The sequence below is a fragment of the Carassius carassius genome, chromosome 36 (assembly GCF_963082965.1).
Source record: "Carassius carassius chromosome 36, fCarCar2.1, whole genome shotgun sequence".
NCBI lineage: Eukaryota > Metazoa > Chordata > Actinopteri > Cypriniformes > Cyprinidae > Carassius > Carassius carassius.
The window spans coordinates 4,847,092-4,868,912 of record NC_081790.1 but is presented as its reverse complement, the minus strand read 5'-3'; the positions used below and the strand labels follow the sequence as shown (position 1 = coordinate 4,868,912).

The following is a 21,821-nucleotide window of genomic DNA, read 5'->3' as shown; positions in this document are numbered from 1 at the left end:
ACACATAGCTGCTTCAACCTGCTATTCCTCAGCTGTTTCTAAATCTTATGAGCGGTCTACCGACACGGGATTTTTAAGCATCATAAAAGTATTCAAACCTCAACATGTATCTCAGACTTCATAATAATTATTAAAATGTACCTGGAATTCTCTCAGTATGGTGGAGATGTTTGCTTCATTAGCCAGGTTAGTCAAAATCTCCAGCTAAAGGATTTAAACAAAAGCAAAAAAAAAAAAATCAGAGAAGACACAAAACATCAGCAGCAGGTAAGGACAGTTTCAAGGCTACTGTACATCAATACAAACACAAAGACTGAATTAAGGTAAGTCTATGTTTTACCTTGAGTATTTTGATGTGCGTGGCATCTGTAGACCTCACATAGAAGCTCTTCATGAAGGGCTCAAACATTCCCTAAAAACAGCACAGCCATTACCTCAGGGCTTTAGATTTAGTGATTACCTAAAGACTTTACCTCAGATTTTAGTGTTTGCCATTTTCCCTTTTACCACTTTTTACCTGCATTCCTCAGTTTAACAGAAAATGTCTCTGATCCACTCTGATACGTTCAGACTATTGCCCTTACTATTCACCTCAGATTATACTTAATTTACATCAAATTTGTATCTCTGATTTTCAGTCAGTGTTTACCTCAAATAATACCTCAGATTTTACCTCAGGTTTTCCTCAGACATTACTTCAGTACATTTCAGGACTAGGCTAATTTGGCTCTACCTCAAATTTTAATGGAGCATTTACTTACCTCAAGGTTTTCTAAGACATTACATCAGTTTATCTGTAGCTTAAATTAGGCCTATTCCTCAAATTTTAACTCAGCATTTGCCTCAGAAGATGTGTGATAAAATCAATGTAAGATAATACCCTTAGTCTGCTTAGGACATAACTGAAGCCAAACTCAGTGTTTACCCCATATCTTACCCTGCAATTAAATTCATATTTCACCAAAGATTTACTTAGGGGGCAGTTGTGGCCTAATGGTTAGAGTCTGACTTGTAACAGAAAGGTCGTGGGTTCGAGTCTCAGTACCAGCAGGGATTGTAGGTGGGGGGAGTGAATGACCAGCGCTCTCTTCCACCCGCAATATCAAAACTGAGGTGAGACCCTTGAGCAAGACACCGTGTGTTCACGGTGTGTGTGTGTGTGTGTGTGTTCAATACTCACTACTGTGTGTGTGCACTTGGATGGGTGAAATGCAGAGCACAAATTCTGGGTATTGGAAACCTTCTTGGCCACACATCTATTACTTTTCCTTTTCATTTTTCACCTCATGATTTCACACAGAAATGAGGCCTACCCTTTGATTTTACCTCAGTGTTTAAGCCAAATCTTACCTTACGATTAATTTTACTTAATTTGATTAATTTTACCTCATGATTTCTCACAGAATTGATCCATACCTCTGATTTTACCTCAGACCTTACATTATTATTTCATATTTTACCTCATGATTTCTCACAAAATTGATCCCTACCTGATTTTACCTGTTTTTACATCAGATCTTACATTATGATTTATTACATATTTAACTTCATGATATCCCTCAAAATTAAGGCCACCCTCTGATTTTACCTCAATATTTACCTCAGATCTAACCTTGCAATTTACTTAATGTTTTACCTCATGATTTCTCACAGAATTGATCCATACCTCTGATTTTACCTCAGATCTTATATTATGATTTATTACATATTTTACATCATGATATCCCTCAAAATTAAGGCCCACCCTTTGATTTTACCTCAATATTTACCTCTAATGCGATTTACTTCATGTTTTACCTCATGACTTCCTTCAGAATTGATCCATACCTCTGATTTTACCTCAGACCTTACATTATTATTTCATATTTTACCTCATGATTTCTCACAGAATTGATCCATACCTCTGATTTTACCTCAGATCTTATATTATGATTTATTACATATTTTACATCATGATATCCCTCAAAATTAAGGCCCACCCTTTGATTTTACCTCAATATTTACCTCTAATGCGATTTACTTCATGTTTTACCTCATGACTTCCTTCAGAATTGATCCATACCTCTGATTTTACCTCAGACCTTACATTATTATTTCATATTTTACCTCATGATTTCTCACAAAATTGATCCCTACCTGATTTTACCTGTTTTTACATCAGATCTTACATTATGATTTATTACATATTTAACTTCATGATATCCCTCAAAATTAAGGCAACCCTCTGATTTTACCTCAATATTTACCTCAGATCTAACCTTGCAATTTACTTAATGTTTTACCTCATGATTTCTCACAGAATTGATCCATACCTCTGATTTTACCTCAGATCTTATATTATGATTTATCACATATTTTACATCATGATATCCCTCAAAATTAAGGCCCACCCTCTGATTTTACCTCAATATTTACCTCTAATGCGATTTACTTCATGTTTTACCTCATGACTTCCTTCAGAATTGAGGCCTACTTCTAATATCACTACAGTGTTTACCAAATGGACTAATACATTTAGGCCTAACTGATTTTATATCATTAACACTGTTAATAATATATTGGGGTTTCATAAGACAAGCAGGATGAATGTTTCAGTGAGTCTGTAGTACCTTCCTCTGAATGGACATGGTGGCGATGTTCTGCAACACAATGTACTGAACTTCCCTAAAAGAGCCGAGAGTGAAACCAAAGCCAGGGATTAAGATTGACAGATTTGATCTTGATATCATCTCCATCTCATTTCTCTCACAGTGTGCATGTTACCTGTGGCTCCTCAAAAGCCTCACCAGAGACTTGGTGATGATGCTAAGTTCATGTTTAGGAGCCAAATGCCAGTAGAGCTGAGATACTGCCATCACAACCTGACAAAGAGAGATGATTAATGCTATAAATGAAGAGCTATGCCTTTAAATGGGTACTTAAAGGGGTACCAAGAAACTAAAACACAATATTATCATGCCTTTTCCATGGTATGTTTTTTATAAGCTGAGAAAAAGAGAAGTGTACATAAAAAGTAGCTCATGAAAGAAAGACAGATTAATGGAAGACGTGGTGGAGAGTACCAGAGATATGTGAAGTGAGAGAAAGAGGAAGGTTTGAGCGAGGTTAAAAAAGAGATAGATGGTAATAGATTAGGAAGCCTTCAATGTATGTAATGATTTTGTCTTCCCCAAATTACTTTGACCCCAATATACGAACAGGACAGCAGACTTCAACACATCAGAGAGAGAGAGAGCTGATAAAGACAGAGTGCAGACTGAGAGTAGAACAAAGCAGGACAAGTTTTAATCAAAACATATCACACACACACACACACACACACACACACACAACAAAAAACACACATACACAGACCTTGAGCTTCCAGGTTGATGGAGCACTCGAGTCACTCTGTGTGTGTGATGTAGGAGGGAATAACATTTTCTGAGCACATTTCTAAGGCTGAGTGTGTGTTGCATGATGGAGTTGTGTCTGATACAGCCTTGGTCCCGCTAATATTCTGATGTTCAAACACACTCACACTCAAACACAACACACACACACACACACACACACTCAGGTGCATCCTGAAGGCCTTCGCTATTGCTCAGAGTTGAACAAGAACGAGCATAAGAGAGGGAGAATGAGAAAACTGGAGAGCGCAGATGTGTGTACAAATGAGAGTATGTGAGTGTCTTAAAGGAATATTACAGATCAAATATTAAATAATAAAGAAGAAAGATATAATTATCAGCTGTAAAAGGAGCAAACCTTATCTACAGGAATGAAATCAGCAATGATTGGCTAAAATTTAGCTATCTTGTCAGAAGCGAAAAAGAAGAAATAATGGGCCTAAATAATAAAACAACTCCTTATATAATTATCAGTTGCACTGTATAATGTGTAGAATTTTTACATTTCTTCTTCTTCTTATTATTATTATTATCTACTAATACTGAAGTAATATGAAACATAATTATGATTAATACTGTGGCATAAATATTCCAAATGGCAAAATGTTTATTGATTATATATGCTGCTTTAATAATATTTGCTATACTAATATTTATTATATTAATGTTTAAACTATACTAAATGCAATGACTATGTGTATCACTAACAATAATAATAACAAATGTAAAACATTTTAAACAATAATTTAAATATTAAATTGTAATTATTAATAAATAAACATTATTTATTACAATATATATTACAAAATTAATATAGCTGTATAAATATTTAATATGGCAGAAGTTACTTAATCATGACAGATTTGGTCCAAGAATATTCCTTTAAACAGAAGTCACTGTGTGTGTGTGTGTGTGTGTGTGTGTGTGTGTGTGTGTGTGTGTGTGTGTGTGTGTGTGCGTGTGTGTGCGTGTGCATGTGTGTGTGTGTACTCACTGCAGTGTTTCTGCTCTGGAACAGTGGTTTAGTGTTTCTGAGCAGGAGTCTGTGGTCTGAATCCATGATGTACGGTTTGACCTGCTCCACTTTCCTCTCCTCCTCTGAATCATAAAACGCTTTCTCACTGTTCTCGTCAAACACAGCGTCCTACAATCATAAACACAATTAATGAATAAAAACATTTTAAAAAATCCAAAGGTCATTAAACCAACTCTAAAAATTATTCAAAGGAACACCAGCAACTTTCTCTCCTGAGACCATCACTACAGTCCACATAAAATCAGTCAGAGTTACAATATAAAGTCCTCTCAATCCCTCCTTCCTACCTGAAACCCTCAACACTAGTATTGAAAAAGATAACAAAACGTTTTAAAATATGTCAAATAATAACAAAATACTACTTGTGCTTAAACACACAGACAGTAGCTGACCTCTCTCCACGGACTGACAAACTGCGTCCTGGCGTATCGGGTCAGCATGTGTATGATGACCACCTGACCCCACTCCTCCACGTCCACCAGCAGGTTACACAGCTTGCGATAGTTCTTATGGATCAGGTCGATCCGCTCCGGACAGACCTCCTCAAATGCCATCACCACGCTGCCAGCAACCAGCTTAAAAAAAAAAAAAAAAAAAAACATGATAAACAGCACTGTTTACAACTTAGCCACCTGTAAAAAGACTTTAATTTACAGTAGACAACATTTGAAGTGGATCAAAAAAAGTTCAAAATTGTCCAAAGACAAGAACGCATTTTGGTTTTAGGGCAACTCTGATGGAAGGTTCTGATCCACTTCAAATGCTGACTATTGTTTTATTCATCAGTTTGAAGTGTTTTCACTATTTGGTAAAATAGTAGAGCAAAGTTTAGAATTCTTGATTTTGATTGGTTGTCACACGTTCCAGGGGTGTCAATCAAATAACTCTCAACCAATATTATATAAATTATATATCTATGTATATCTATCTATCTATTTATCTATCTATCTATATATACACACAGACATACACATGCAAACATACATACATACACACACACACACACACACGTGTGTGTGTGTATAGATAGATAGATAGATAGATAGATAGATAGATAGATAGATATATTCAAACCAACACTTTATGCTTTTGTCACATTAGTTTTATGCTTTGGTACTCATGTGGAAAGTATTGGTTTGAGAAAATTGGACCTCGCTATAAATATATATTACATTTGCACACATGAAATGAAGAACTGTACACATTTGCTCTTACACTGTCTGAAGTTATAAAACTGTGTAGAGACACACAAACACATGATGCACACACAAACGCGCACACACACACACACACACACACACCAAAGCTTCTGTGCAATTATCACTCACCCGCTTCTCCTGCAGCAACCCTAAAGTTGTGCTGGAGGTTTATAATTGCAAATTAAGCTGATTAGGTTATATATGCGTCGTAATTACAAACCTCAGTGTGGTCTCAAAACAAACAGATGCTTGGAAGATGACAACCTGTTCTGCTTCCCACCAAGCTAATATAAGCCACCACTCTCACTTTAGACTAATGAACTACAGTATATGAGAGAGAGAGAGAGAGAGAGAGAGAGAGAGAGAGAGAGAGTGTGTGTGTGTGTGTGTGTATAAACATCACACACACACAGAATGAGAGAGAGTTTGAGCAGGTCAGGTGCTTCATTCATCATCATGTGACTTCAATTCCAGCTCTGAGGAATGAAATGACATGTAACTGATCACTTAGACCTTTACAGAAAGGGTAAAGGTTTTAAAAAAAAAATTATCCTTTTGGCACATCAGCCGGTGGCAGGTGAATTGAGAAAATTAGCAGCCTATAAATATTACGCAGCAGCCATGAATGAACTCTTTCCTCACAAGACACGAAATTTTCCGGGGGTGCTATAACACATCTCCTGAATGCGTCTAGAATGCCCGATCAAAAACACACGCGAATAAGACGCAGAAATGAGCGATCTCATATGTAAGCATATGCATTTATAAAATAATGCAATGATCAACAATAAACCGCATATAAATGGAAACTGCCTAATGCTACAGAGTGAAATGTAAATCCAGGAAATGGTAAAGGACCTTTGGGAGTACTGATGGAAGCCATCTACTGCATCTTGGTTTTGATAATATGACAGAATATGATCCAGATGTAGTATTTAATTTAAAAAAAAAAGTGATTTTCTCAGCTTTTTGCTCAAAATCTTGCTTTTTTGTGATACTTGCCTATATTCAAGTGCTGATAAGAAAAAGAATGCTTAAAGCTAGAATAAATGTTTTTAACTGTTTAAAAGTAGAGGCTTTTGTTCTTTGTTTTGATTCATTGCATGTTCACATATTTATACAATATAACATTGAAATTTTAGTGAAAGTCATCAAAAATGCTGGCAGTGGCTGGCAACTTTTTTCAAAATCACTGGCAGGGAAAGAGTTAATATTTTTCAACATTTAGGCTATTATTTACAAGTTACAACACCAAAGATGAGAGTGTGTGTGTGTGTGTGTGTGTGTGTGTGTTAAATATTGTAAACATCTAAATGATATACTTTTAATTCTGATAAACAATTTACAAATAAATTCATGTTTATCAATTTATTTTATATAACAAATACAATATCTTATACCTATATAACAAAATCTAGCTAATTTATATAACTGTTTCTTGTTATTTGTAATCTATTTAAATTTTTGATTCTTATACTATAAAATTTTAATTATATGAATATAAAAGTTTTCTGATAAATAATTACATTCTATAAATATTTGTATATCGTATTATACGTTGAATTTAATTTAAAATCGTACTTGTTTTATATACATACGTTTATATCAATTCATTTTATATAAAATCTTAATCTAACTGATATACTTTTTTTCTTATTTTATTTGTAATTATATATATATATCTTGTTCCAATAACTATAAAATGTTAATACATATTAACTGTGTACTATAGATTTGGTACACAATCACATTCCAGTCGATATGATAAACAAGTTAGGTCAAAAGTAATCTAAAAGTAGTCAGACTACATTACCAAATAAGTGTAATCCAAATTATGCATAACAGTTTATGTACAATGCAATGCATAAAACAATCTTAATTTCTTTCGTTTACTCTATCTTTCCATTTCCCATTCATCTTTAGCTAGCATCTCTCCATCTTTCCGTTCCCATATTACCCAACAGGAGCTCCAAGGTAAACTCCATCCACCATCAACAAAGCTCTTCCTTACACACACCTCTGCAGTCTCTGCTGCTTGACAAGACCTTAATAGAAAAATTCACACTAAGCAAATGGTTCCTCTAATAACAATAAATTTCCTGTAAAATTATGAAGGGGACAGGACGTTTCCCTGCATCATTTTTTCATGAATTCTAATTAAGGCCGGGCTGCACTGATGGGAGAAGAAACAGGGAATGCTGGGTCATCAGCAAGCGAGGAGAGATAGAGAGAGACGCTGGAACGCCGCGGCTGTGATTGATGCTGTGCTTGCCATCAGATTGAAGACACACATACACGCTCATATTTCATCAACGGCAACACATCCCCACGAGCTGCCTTTAGCAGCATACAGGGGAAGCTCGTAGAGATGTCTATTATGTCCCAATAAACATTTCCAGTGCATACTCGGGAAGCTCTACGGGTGAAATACAGCCCTGCGCTAAAAGCCTATGAGGACAATGTGAGCTGAAACCCCTCACACATAACTCAGACTTGAGTTTTAAGATAATGTGTTGCTGAGACTTTGTCCAAGGCCCTGGCGGGAATGTGTTGAGTTCAGGAAGTGTTTATTTTACTGCCAGAAGCATTTCAGATAGAGGGAAGTCAGACAGAAATGAATGTGGTGGTGTAACACCATCTGGTGGCTGTACGCTGTAACTTAAGGTTAATGGAAAATGATGCATTAAACTTGATTAGCTCATTTCAGTTCAGCTCGTTTGTATATCTATAACAGCTTTTTAAAATACAGAAGGTCAGATTGTAAATGCAGTCAATTTCGATCTGATAAAAGCTAAAGAAGTTTTTCAATATTGTACAGGCAGATAAAAAATATATAATTTGTTTTAATCCCATGTATTTATTATTTAAATTTCCCACCTGTGTTTAGAAGCTGAATTAAATGATTTTATTTATAATTTAGTCTAATTTAATTTAATACTTTTATTGTATTACCTTTATTTAACTTTATTACTTTTAATTTATTAATGTATTGTATTACTTTTATACCTTGTTACTTTTATTTTAATTTATAAACTGGTTCCTTTTTTTTGTTAACTATAATAACCCTGTTCCAAACAAACCTAAAAAACACAAAAATAACAGAATATAATTTTTTTAATCATTATTCATTAAAAAAAATATTTTGTATTTTTGAATTATATTTTTCAAGTTTACACAATTCAGTGCAACACTTGCTATAAAAAAAGGTTTAAAGGAAAACCAATTTCATAAAGTAAACAATTTCAAATGACCATTTAATCCTATTAAATCTTAACTTGTTTTACATTTTCATCACTAATAAAATTCTGATGATAATAATACACACAGAGTAAAAAAACTGGTCGTGAGTGTGTATGTGCGTGGAGATTTTACCGTGCTTTTGTCTTTCAAGAGTTTCTCAATCACTTCGATCAGATGCTCTTTCTGATCTGGGTCCAGACTGGAAGACAAAAGCAGAGACCTCTGTAAAACACTCGCTTGTTAACATTCAGTGAGCACATCTGTGTGAATGCGTGAATGACCTGTAGAGTTTCTGAATGGCATGAGCGGCGGTTTTCCGCACATAAGGTGAAAGGTCAGTGGCTGCTTCTTTAATGGACAGCATCATGATGGGGACGATGATGGGAACTCTGATGCTGGACAGGACCCTGAGAGCGCTCGCTCTGATCAGCTGATTGGGATCCTGCACACATCAACGATGAAGACGCGTGTTAAGTGCGGATCGAAAATACAGGAAAAACTTTCATTCTGAGGGGCTGAGCCTAATGAGAGGAGACTAGTGCTGCATTATTTGTGGAAAAGTTTTATTGCATTTTTTCTGAAAAAAAAATTATTTGCCGTCCTTGTTTGTAGGGCAGCACACATTTTGGCCAAATTTTTTGGAATATATATTAAAATGGCAATAAAATAATAATAATAATAGCAGTAATTACAACATTCCATTGTTATTAATATTAACTAAAAATAAAATAAATATAGAACAACAAATAACATTATTACTGCTATTGTATATATTACTAAATACTTTATCAAATAAATGCTTTACTATATATTATATTACTAAAATATATATAAAAAACAAGCATTTAAGAAAAATAAGAATAAAAATTATTTTATTTTACATTACAACTATAAATTACAGAACTAATATTTATTGCTAAAACAGTATATTACATTAAATTCAAATACTATACGTTTATATAAAAAAATGTAAGAAAAATTACTAAAAATAAACAACAAACAAATCAAAAACAATTTTATTTTACAGCACAATTATAAAATTACAAAACGAATATTCAGAACGGACTTCCAAGTTCTTCATTTTTCACACATTAAAACATAACACTTTTATTTTGACAGAAAACTGCAGTATATTTATTTAATTAGAAATAAGAAATATAGCTATTTCTACTACACTAGATATCCTACAAAAATACAAATAATATTTATATTAAATTACCAAAACAAATATTTCAGAAAAATAATGTTATAATAATACAACTATAAAATTACAGCACTTTACCGCTTACCTTGAGCGCCCGCTGAAAGGTGCTGATTGACAGGAGGGCGAGATCCTGCTGTTCCTCTGCGTACCGGACGAGGTACACATACACCAGCTTCTTCAGCTAAAACACACACATTCAATGTCTTCATTACTATTCTGGGTTCATTTGCTTCTGTTTCAGTTTCCTAAAGAAACACATCAGGAAAGAAACAAAGCTTTAAGAAGCACACAAAGAATAATCATCTCCCAATCCCTGCTTTAACAAACTCAATTTCCATCTTAATAACTCTGCGTCTGTCATGAAACAGTCTGATCAGCTTGTGCTCAAAGGTGAAGGGTCAAAGGTGGGCTCTCGGAATAATTGCGTCCAGCTCTCGGGGTGATGAGAGGTCGTTAGCGATCAGGGAGTCATGACGACGCATTCCATCATCATCACCACGGCGATTACCAGCCAAATGGAAAAACATCACTCACTTCATAAAGAGAGACATTACCCATCTGCCCCTCTGCTTAATCACATTTACATACTGCGGCCTGCTGATCAGGGATTGGTGCAGCCGTGTGCTTGTTAATTAGACAGCGACTAAACAAACCTCTGGCATTTATGAAGGAGAATTATAGGAGGAACAGAAAAACAAACCTGATAGAGAGAGAGAGATTGTTTTATCCACGTAAGATAGTTGTTACCGGGTCAGTTATTGTTATAGTTAGAGTACATTCTGTGAATTAAACCAGAATTTTAAACCAAAACTTCAAAAGCATCCACCTGAAAGTGAAAAAATTAATTAATTAATTAAAATAAAATTTAATTAAATTACAAATAAATCAAAATAAAAGTAAATTGAAATGGACTAAAATAAAGTACTGTAAAATAATAAAATTACAAATAAATTAAAATAAAGACATTATTTCATTATTACTAGTGAGAAATAATATATATGGGATTAAATAAAATTGCTATTAACGTATTGACTGATGATATACAAAAAAAGAACTCTAACTAATAGCAAGAAACACATAATATTTTCCAAACTATATTTGATAAATATTTATAATACTACTTAATAAACTACAGGTAAAACCATTGCAAAATAATAATAAAAAACCTTGAAGTAAATGTTAAATTAAATATTGAAAAGAAAATGTAAACTTATTTTAAGGTAGTTGTCAACATTTTCATTTAGTTTAACGTGATATAATTAAATACCTACATTTTTTTTTACTGAAATAAATTTTTTTTTTAAATCAATAAAAACAATATAGACGTTTTTAATAAATAAAAAAAATTGTGAGTCTGTGAGTGTCGGTGACATCAAGTTTAAATTTTACTTACTTTAAAAATAAAAAACTGCAAAATGATTTTAAAAAGTAAACAAAGTAATTAATAAAAAAATAATAATATCAAAATATTTTTTACCATTAAATAAACACATTTTACTGAAAATCATGGGGTTCACCGAAATCTCCAGTTCATTCCTACAGGATGTTATGTAAAGCTTGTCTAAGTTAGCAACAGTAACCAAGGAGGGGAGGAGTTTAGTGAAGGATCAAATACATGAGTGTTTGAGTGTGTGAGTGTGTGTGTGTGTGTGTGTGTGTGTGTAACCCTGCAGTGAATGGATCAATGCTCACACCTGAGGTCTCGTGTGTGTGTGTGTGTGTGTGTGGATCGATGCCAGAGTCCCCGTGTCTCTGAGCTCCAGAGAGCGGCAGCGTTCTGCACACAGCTGCCCAGCGCTGAGCATCAGACGTGGGGGAGACAGAGAGGACGTGACTGGGTCCCTGCACCACCAAATTACACACCGGCCCCTCAAAACAGCAGCCGTCTTCTTCAGCCAACCACCGCTCACGTCTTTCCATCCTCTTGTCCAGACAATCTTCCTTCCATCTAAACATTCATTCTTCATCAACAAGGGCTTCCCTGTGAGATGCCCGATCAAAAATAACCACTATCTACAGGGGTCCTCACAGCTGCTGAACACTTGTGTTCAGCAGTCGATTTTCACTCTCAAGTCAAAGCAAAAAGCGCAGTGAGGAAAACTGGTTTGAGCATGTTTTGGTGCGTTTTATATATTTTCTTACCTCAATGTTTTTGCTTGCAACATTCTTCACCACCGCTGGGAAAAGTTCAGATGCATTCTTTCCCTTGGCAATCAACTAGACAGAAAGAAATAAACATCTGATGAGACAGAATGAAGCAGCACACTGATGCTGAGTGATGAATGCAGACATTAAATCAGAGACTGGATCTTAAAGGGATAGTTCGGCCAAAAATGAATATTCTGTCATCTTTTACTTACCCTCAAGTGGTTCCAAACCTGTGTGAGCTTCTTTCTTTAGATTCTTTTTTTGAAGAATGCTGGTAACCAAAAAGTTGCTTTTTCACAATGACTTCTGTAGTATGGAAAAATACTATGGAAGTAAATGGGGACCAGTTTGCTTACCCACATTCTTTTTCTTTAGGGGGTGGGGTGTGAACTATCCCTTTAATACCAGCTCTCTGTCTGTTAGGATGACTTACCCCCACAATCCTCTTCATTGCCTCAAGCTTCAGAGAATCTTTGTTGCTTTCCAGCATCTCCTTCAGATCCTCATTCCTGCAGAGAAAACAATGATTCAGCATTTCAGTAATTCATATTTTAAACACAGTGAAAGAAGGATTTGATTCATTCAGATTTTATGTACTCTTATAAAAATGCACCAGTGAAAGTTATAAAGTGTAAGCAGGGCTGTCAAATCAGTGCCAGTGATTTACCATTATTCCACAGCTTCTGTTCTTTTATCGTAAATGAAATAAAAATAAATAGTATCTGTATTATCAAGAAATAGCAGAACCACAAAAAATATATAAAAAAAATCATTATATATATATGGGGGGGGGGGGGTTAATTTAATATATCATATATTTTTTGTGACAAGTACACATTTCCATTGCCAACACTTAGTGTCAGATACCTTGTAGCAATGGCATAGCAATGTAGCAATAGCAATGTCTTTAAAGGGATAGTTCACCCAAAAATTAAAATTCTATCATCGTTTACTCACCCTCAAGTGAACACAAAGGAAGATATTTGGAAGAATGACAGAATCAAACAGATCTCGGTCCCCATTGACCTCCATAGTAGGCAAAAATATATACTATGGTAGTCAATGGGGACCGACATCTGTTTGGTTACAATCATTCTTCCAAATATCTTCCTTTATGTTCAGCAGAACAAAGAAACTCATACAGGTTTGGAACAACTTGAGGGTGAGCAAACGATGATAGAATTTTCATTTTTGGGTGAACTATCCCTTTAAAGACATTGCTATTGCTACATTGCTATGCCATTGCTACACTTTCTATGCTATGACTGCTCCACAGACTTCTTGTTGCAAATTTGGCTCACACACACACACATCATCCCGGACCTGGAGATGGACACACACACACACTCAAACATTCAAAAAGACTCACACACACACACTCACAGACTCAGACACACACAGGCTCACACACACACCAACCTGAACCTGGAGATAATAATAATATAATGTCTAGTCTGGTGGCTGTGATATATATAAACCTACCAACGTCCGTTGCCATGATTTTTGGAATGACTGATCGCGAGAGGAAAAGAATGACATTTTAGTCGCATAACATCGGTTAATGGAAACGCCGTCATTTTGCAATAGTTGTTTATTGATATTTAGAAAAACACAAAAGTTTTGCGCGAATCTGTAATGGAAACGCGACAGCGCTTAACATAGACTAACTTCTCAGAGTTATGTTGAGCAACAGTGGTCATTACTAACCATTCAACTCCGGATTGATTCTGGAATCTTCGCTGGGGGAATAAGCATTAAGCACCGGCAACAATCTGTAACTAACACATGCTCATGTTTTGATTCAGATCGTGTTCGAAGAGGAGGGGCTAGTCGTGCGTGCCTCCGTTGTCAGTTTGTGAGAGGGAGGGAGCAAGCAGCGCGCAGCTCTACAATAAAATACAATTGTACCCATATTAAATAGTTTTTAAAAATCTGAATCAATCCGTGGCGGTCAGCGTTGATATTGTGGCGGGCCGCCACAAATTAATGAATGTATGGGAAACCCTGCATATCCAATCCGTCGTGGTTGTAGTCGCCTCCCTTTAGAGGAAGCGTACAGCCTCTTATCTTCAGATCGAGGTTTTCATCACCTCTGCAGAACCGCGTTCTTCGCTTGTGTTCGTCGTTCACGGCAGCATTATTTTATTATAAATGACATTTATACATAATTAGAGATTTGTATTTAAACTACATCTTCAGTTCTCTAATTGTAAATGAAATAAAAAGAAAAAGAATGTCTGTATTATCCACATTGGTTTCAAAAAATCAGAACCATTGAAAAAAATTATATATTCTAAAAATGTATACAAACACACACACACATTTTAGAATTTTTTTTTTATAATATTTTAGAATATATTTTTAGAATTAAACATTAACTTATTATAAATGGTATATTTATACATAAATAGATATTTGTATTTTAACTAAATATTATATTATTTAATTACATATTTGTGTCTATATTATAACTATATTGAAAATTATAATCAAATGTTATTATATATTATAAATATTATAATAAACTATAAACTGGTCAATTCTATTGTTTTTTTTTGTTTTTTTTTTATCTTATTTTATTTATTTTTTTCTTGAATGTCATGTTGCAATTAATAGACAACAGAGAACCGCGAACATACAAATGTTTTATTATATTAAATCTCCTGGTAATTCAAGTAAATACTTTAGGTTGGTTTGGTTGACAAAAACCATAACAATTCCAGGCCTTCATTACCAAAAACCCAGGAAAAACCATCTCAATCCCAGCTAATGGAAGAATGCTGGTCATTCCTCCATCCACACAGTGCTGTCATTTACATACGCACCACGTGAGAGCCACATTCTTCAGACAATGTGACGATAGTCTGCCATTATTCAACCAAAGGAACTGGAATATAAAACCGGACTATAAGGATGCTCATACCATCATGCAGGTGTTTGAATAATTCCAATGAATAGAAGACAAACTGATAGACAGAAATATTTAGACTGAGACCACAAAAGAGCTAATGAAGGAAATAAAGCACACAAACACAAGATCCCGGTCTAATTTTTACATCTCCAAAACAAATGTCTTCTTTCAAAGTGGTTGAAAAAGCAGGCTTTCTCGGCTTTACTTGAGCATTTCTCCTACCCTTTGCTTGGTTTCTCCTCATCACTGCTTTTGTGCTTGTTGGTCATAGCCTGTTCCTCCGAGCTGAAGTCTGATTTCAGGGTGAGCTGAAGGTTCTCAGCCGAGACAAGAGCGTTTCGTATCACTCCGACGGCATCCAAGCGCAAGCTGCCCAATCCTCCGTTCATCTTGTATATGAACAGAATTACTACAAAATCACAAACCACAGCAGTGGAAACAATCAAGAAGATCCATACAAAGCCCTGGAAGAGCCATCCACTGCAAGAAGCTCCTCAAGCCTTGCTTATCTTCATAAATCCATTTAGAAAACATCCAAACTCGATTACGAGATCGTCCATTTCTCCAAACCAGCCCAGAAGACCAGATCTAAGAAGCTGAAGCTAAAGCTAAGAGAAAGTTTGACAGCCAATGTCTACTGGTTTCTATGAAGACCAGAGAGGGACAAGACAGCACTATCCTCCAGCCTGACTCAATCATCTGGTTAATGACCACGTGCAGCAGTCCCACAACCATCCAGTGTGACCATCACACACCAATTAGATCCATGAGCGTGAGGGTACAACGGTTCACACTTGAATTCTCTTACTTTCCTTCAAAGATCTCCTGAGATCTGGTCAGTTGTCCGAAGAAGCTTTTCACTTTTGGTTCTCCATTAGAGGACAATGAAGCCCCAGGAACTGAAAATCAACCTCAGAAGATCCAGAGCTTGCAAAGCTGCATCCATTTAAGCACCAGTTGTGACTAGGGATGGGACGATAACCGGTTTTATCGATAACCGTGATAAAATGTGCTGAAGGTTAGTAATATCGTTTAAAAATGAATTATCATTAAAACCGTGTTTGATTATCGCGGTTTTAATAACTCGCTATTAAATCATGTCCAGCCAGCAACAGTCTGACGCAAGCGCAGAGCACAATGTTTTTTTGTTTTTTTTTCGAGAAGGAATGGCGAAAGTCAGTGACTTTTCTATGCTTTTCTATGCTTCTACACTTTTCATTGTAAGGAAGGAAATGCCACAGAATTTAATCTTTCTTTAAATTAAGTGCATAGAGTTGCTTGTTTTATTAGTTGTTTGTTGATTATTAAATATAAAACTTGCTGAAATGTTTTCAGTGTGAGCATCAACTATTTTTGAACACTTTCATCTCGTTTCAACAAAACCGTGATAATATTGATAATCGTGATAATTTTAGTCACTATAATCGTGATATTAAATTTTCATACCGTCCCATCCCTAGTTGTGACTTGTAGCCAATAAAGGAAGTGGGTTAAATGGAAAGAAAGTCCATTTAGGTCAAAACAGCACCAACTAAACCATCTAAAGTGCTAAAGCGACTCATATCCAATCGGTCGTGGTTGTGGTCACCTCCCTTTAGAGGAAGCGTACAGCCTCTTATCTTCAGACCGAAGTTTTCATCACCTCTGCAGAACCGCGTTCTTCGCTTGTGTTCGTCGTTCACGGCAGCTCTGCTTATCCTGATAACGTGAAACTTCCTCCTGCCTTCCAAGCCAACAAAATATAACAAGTCTGAAACAAGAATAGTGAGACGGAGGAAGGAGCAGGAAAAATGTTTTGTGAACGTGTTTCTCAAGAACAACAAGGCTCATTGAAAACAGTGGAATTAATCAGTCAGACTGAACAAGAATCACTCAGCTGATCAAGCTGCATAAAATGCAGTCCATACAACTAGTGCAATATATTCAGAGTCTTTTCAAGGCGTTTGATAGCTTCCAAAGAGAAACAGACTGAAATAAAGCTGATAAACCTCCCTTCTAAGCTGTTGACTGCTGCAACAGAATCAATGAGTTCAACCTGCAAACCGGAGCAGAAAACAAATAATTATTATATGATTTTATCAAACAAAACAGATTAACCGAGTTTATCATTTAGACTGAATTATTCGTTCATGAATTCAACAACAGGTTTTTGAATGAAAGCAGTCCATACGACTCATGCCCTATATTTATACAAGTCTTCTGAAATCATATGACAGCTTTCAGAGAGAAACTGACTGAAATTTAAGTTATTATTTGTTCATAATCTTCCCCTTGACTTGGGAATCGATTCAAATGACTCACTGAGTTGAAACAGAACAGAAGCAGTGAACAAATCTTTATTTTGAGCCAGTTTGGCAATGAAAGCTGTTTAAGCTTGTTCACAAATTGGATTGAATGAATCATTGATGAGTTGAGCTGACCTGATTTGTTCTCCAAATAAAGTTCAACTTACTAACTCACTCAACAACAGGCTCTTGCATAAAAGTAGTCCATACAGTCTACTGAAGTCATATTACAGCTATTTGACAGGGATGGACCAAAATTTGAATTGTTATTTGTTGAATAAAAAACTTTCACTGCAAATGACTCAAATGAATTGAACTAGAAAACAGAAGTATAAGAAGCTGGTTCTCATGAATAAAAGGATATAATCTTGATCGAGTCACAGTCTGGACTGAGAAATTAGTTCATGAATCAATATGATTTGTTTAGGAATCATTTCAACTCACTGACTCACTAAACTGATTCTTGAATTAACAGCTGACTGAAGAGGAAGATTGTTAGCGAATAATGGCTTAAATTTTGATTTGTTAATCACACAATTCTATCATACAACTTGAAATACAGTGCAAGAATTCATAAAGCATTTCAAGCCAAGATTACAATGAAAAAGACCTGTTTGTTTTTTTATCTAATATATCCAGTGGTTGGTTCCACAGATAAAGGAAAGCCATACAGGATTGGCACAATATATAAAGGGGAGTAATTTTCCATTAATCAACCAAAATTAACCATTTTCTGGTGAACTCTCCCTGCAGTGTTGTTCTCCTTGCATCTCTGCACTCATGAGTTCAGTCTCCTGCTTGCAGTCATGTGAGAGTGCCAATTCAGTTAGGCCTAAATAACATTAACCATTCATCCGTTATAACCCTCAACACACCAATGACACACACACAAACCATCCCACCATCAGCTACAACTGAAAACCAGCATCTTGTAATCAGGAAGCGGATTTAAACAGTATCCTCTTAACAGAAGAAAAGAATATATACGATCTAGTACCAGTGAATGAATAAATAATGACACGATTCTCTTACGTCCCATTAGATTAAAAACAATTACCAGGCTCATTAATGTAGAAAGCAGCAACAGACTTCCTGTCTAAGGATGGGACTTTGTCATTCAGTACTATAATTGTTGGAACAGATCCCTTAGAGCTAAATGGAGTTGAGATCCCATAGGACGTGGACATGAGGGTTTGACGTCAACCCTGTCTACGGCCTTCACAAGGAGTCTGGAGAAGACAAACACAACACTAGATAAACACTAGAGATAATACAGTATGTAGATCAGTCCAGTCTCGTGACCTTATGAAACGCATTAGCGCAAACAATAGTGTCACGTAGAAGCCAGAGTGAGCCAGGTTTAGTTTCACTAATACTGATATCTGCATCAAAAGTTAAAATTGTGCTCTGATACTACGACATACTGATCCCTAGAGGAGGAGGAGGCCATGAGAGGAGACAGGGGTAGCTGCAGCCTGGAGCAATGGGCGTGCCGAAAGGTAGGGGCGTGCCAAAAGGTAGGGGCGTGTCAAAAGGTTTCTCATTGGTGAAAGGAGTTTTACTGTGCTGGCCAATCAGCAATAAATATACATTTACGTAATTTCCTTAGACAAGGTGGCGGCGATAAGACGTGAGGTATTTATTCATCGTTTATCTATACTTTATATACCACAAATATGAATATTAAGATAAGTTTGTTACAATACGATCATAATTTTCCCTTTGCGTTATATCTTGCAGCTTTAGTAATTAGTTTATTGTTGTGGACAGACGTATGTACAGTGAGACAAAACGATGACCGCATCGACGGCGAATCCTTCAGAGATGATAGTTTATATCTGCGTCCTTTTTGTACAATAGAGTACAGAATACATCGTATAATAATTATCACCACCTCTATTGCAACTGTACTATGATCAATTCACAATCTGAAGACGATTAGACAAAATAAAAATAAAAAAAAACTCTTAAACTCAAAAAAAACTCAAACTTTTAGTATGTACTCCACTTCTTCACTGCCTGACCATCATCTTAATGTTTATGCAGTTTAATGATTTTTTATTATTTTTTATATCTAAAGCACCTTGTCCAGTAAGTATTTAGATGTTTTTCATATCTGTCGCGGTCTAAGCATGATCTGTTTCTGTTATTCTGATGAAGGAAGCTTGTGTTGGGGAGGATTCAAAGTCTGTTGAGGCCCATGTAAATGTGCTACAAAGTGAGTATCAGAAACACATCCAGACACATGGACTGTCAAAGACCACACGACAGGAACATGCTCCTGGGGACGCTGAGAAAGCACGTAAGGAATTTCTGTGGAGGATGTACTCAAAAAATACACATACTTAAGGACACCTGCTGGAGTGAGTATATTAAAGAAAAAAACTCATCAACTAAAATATCTTGTTTCAAATCTTTTCAGGTAATATTTTATTCTTCTGTACATTTTTAGCCCATCTGTTAAAAATTTAAAGCAATAGTTTTAAAAACAATGTAAGATTTATCAGTGTATGCAAGAACATGAAATGCATCGTATATTGTGAACCTTATACATTAGCTTCTGATTGTTTCTGCAGTTCTGCAGTGTATGTAGCTACACCGTCTGAGCCAAAGAGGATGGAACAGAATCTGATGAATCTGAAAAGTGTTTTCTTTTTTTTCTCGTTATTATTATTATTGTTGTTATTCTTTTTATTTATTTATTTTATGTAGGGGGACCCTGCTACACCTTTCCTACTATACACCTGATGGATACTGACTGTAAAATGGCAATCATAGGAGGAGGGCTCAGTGTGGTGACAGAAGATGGAACAGATGTGTGTCAGTGCACCAGCCTTGATGAAGCCTTCATAACAGCCTTGTGGATGTGTTTTGTGTTCAACATTGCATATCCACCACACCTGAGAAAGACACTGACTTTCCTTCAGAGGCACATTGTCAACATTAGAAGATGGAGACAAGCACTGTCAGTAACTTTACTCTGAATGATTTGCCTCTTGTATTAGATCCTCATGCCTTGACTGTACCATTGCCCACAGTGCACTCGGAGGACATTCACTCGTTGGAAGCTAATCCAACATGTTGGAGTGGTACATGCACAATAGCTTGCTCTATTCTTTTTCTATTCTATCTGTTTTCTTTTTATTTATTATATTATTTAAAAGCCCTTGCTACGTGTACTGTGTTAAGCTAACTGAGACTTGTTATAGCTCTTATATATCATTGCTCTTTTTGTTGTTTTTGATTGCTTCCACTGTCCTCATTTGTAAGTCGATTTGAATAAAAGCGTCTGCTAAATGAATAAATGTAAATATTAGTATAACCTGTGGCTTAAATTAGTGCCAGTCGACTTTTTTGTGATTCCATTCTTTTAGAAACCATGCACAGGAAGCATATGTACTTGTGGTACTCCGTGAAGAGTCAGTAGTACAGTTGTATTATAATATAATGGAGAAGGCTCTGGCTGCAGACTTGCACTCTCAGACACTTGCGCTTCTTGTTTTATTGGATATTTTATTCTACTTATTGGTTCCTTCTTGTTTGAATCTCTCAACATTTGTTTTTCTCTTGTGTAGGTATGGTTGACTGGAAGTCTGTCAGTCCAGATGTGAGGAGGACACACAGAGTGGAGCTGGAGCTCAGCAGATGTGTGATGGCTGTAGATACTGTGGTCTTGGAAAGTAGGGCATCTTCACAGCTTTCAATTCAGACAAAGACTTTGCTGGATTCTTTTCTATGGACTGCTACTAAAGAATTAATGAATTAATTAATGAATGAGTGGTTTATTTATCATTCTATCTATCTATCTATCTATCTATGTATCTCTCTATCTCTCTTTTTACTTGAATTGGTGACTGAAACTGAAAGCTAAATTAATGTTTTAGTGGATAAAGCTGTGTCTGTTTGCTTAATTGGTTAATGTCACTTAAAACAAGGTTACTTAACTCTTCTGACTAATTTTTAAATGTGATAATTTAATGGTTTTGTCATATTTATTTTTCTCTATCAGGCAAAACCTAGTTTTCTAGTGTAACACTACAATAAAGATTCATTTGTTGACTGATGTATTAACTAACATTAACTATGAGCAATACATTTGATACAGTATTTATTAAACTTTGTTAGTTAATAAAAATACAGCTGTACGTTGTTTGTTCTTGTTAGTTCACTAATGTTAACAAATACAGCTGACTTTAAATTACTTTAACTTAAGAACAGCAAGTGCGACTAACCGTGTTAAGAGACGTTTGTATTCTCAAAAATAATTGTAATCTGTTTTTGATTATTGATAAACTAAGACCTAAACGTGCGGTGGTGATTAAGTCAGTAAGCCGTTTTGAAGGTACATTTAATAAGTTTGGTTACAGTTTCTTTTTTTTTATTTTTTTTCCTTTAAAACTATTTCC

At 35.5% G+C, this 21,821-nt stretch overlaps 1 protein-coding gene across 1 annotated transcript in view; it reads right to left on the bottom strand.

Moving 5' to 3' along the window:
• The window catches only part of LOC132116973 (AP-3 complex subunit beta-1-like), a 67,208-nt gene that overhangs the window by 44,731 nt on the left and 656 nt on the right, over positions 1 to 21,821 (bottom strand). The window contains exons 2-12 of the mRNA XM_059525914.1: positions 12,653 to 12,728; positions 12,214 to 12,288; positions 10,157 to 10,252; positions 9,149 to 9,309; positions 9,000 to 9,066; positions 4,821 to 5,003; positions 4,387 to 4,536; positions 2,764 to 2,861; positions 2,610 to 2,664; positions 341 to 412; positions 142 to 204 (exon numbers count right to left, since the gene is read on the bottom strand). Coding sequence (XP_059381897.1) covers positions 142 to 204; positions 341 to 412; positions 2,610 to 2,664; positions 2,764 to 2,861; positions 4,387 to 4,536; positions 4,821 to 5,003; positions 9,000 to 9,066; positions 9,149 to 9,309; positions 10,157 to 10,252; positions 12,214 to 12,288; positions 12,653 to 12,728 — 1,096 coding nt within the window. The remainder of the gene's footprint in view (positions 1 to 141; positions 205 to 340; positions 413 to 2,609; positions 2,665 to 2,763; positions 2,862 to 4,386; positions 4,537 to 4,820; positions 5,004 to 8,999; positions 9,067 to 9,148; positions 9,310 to 10,156; positions 10,253 to 12,213; positions 12,289 to 12,652; positions 12,729 to 21,821) is intronic.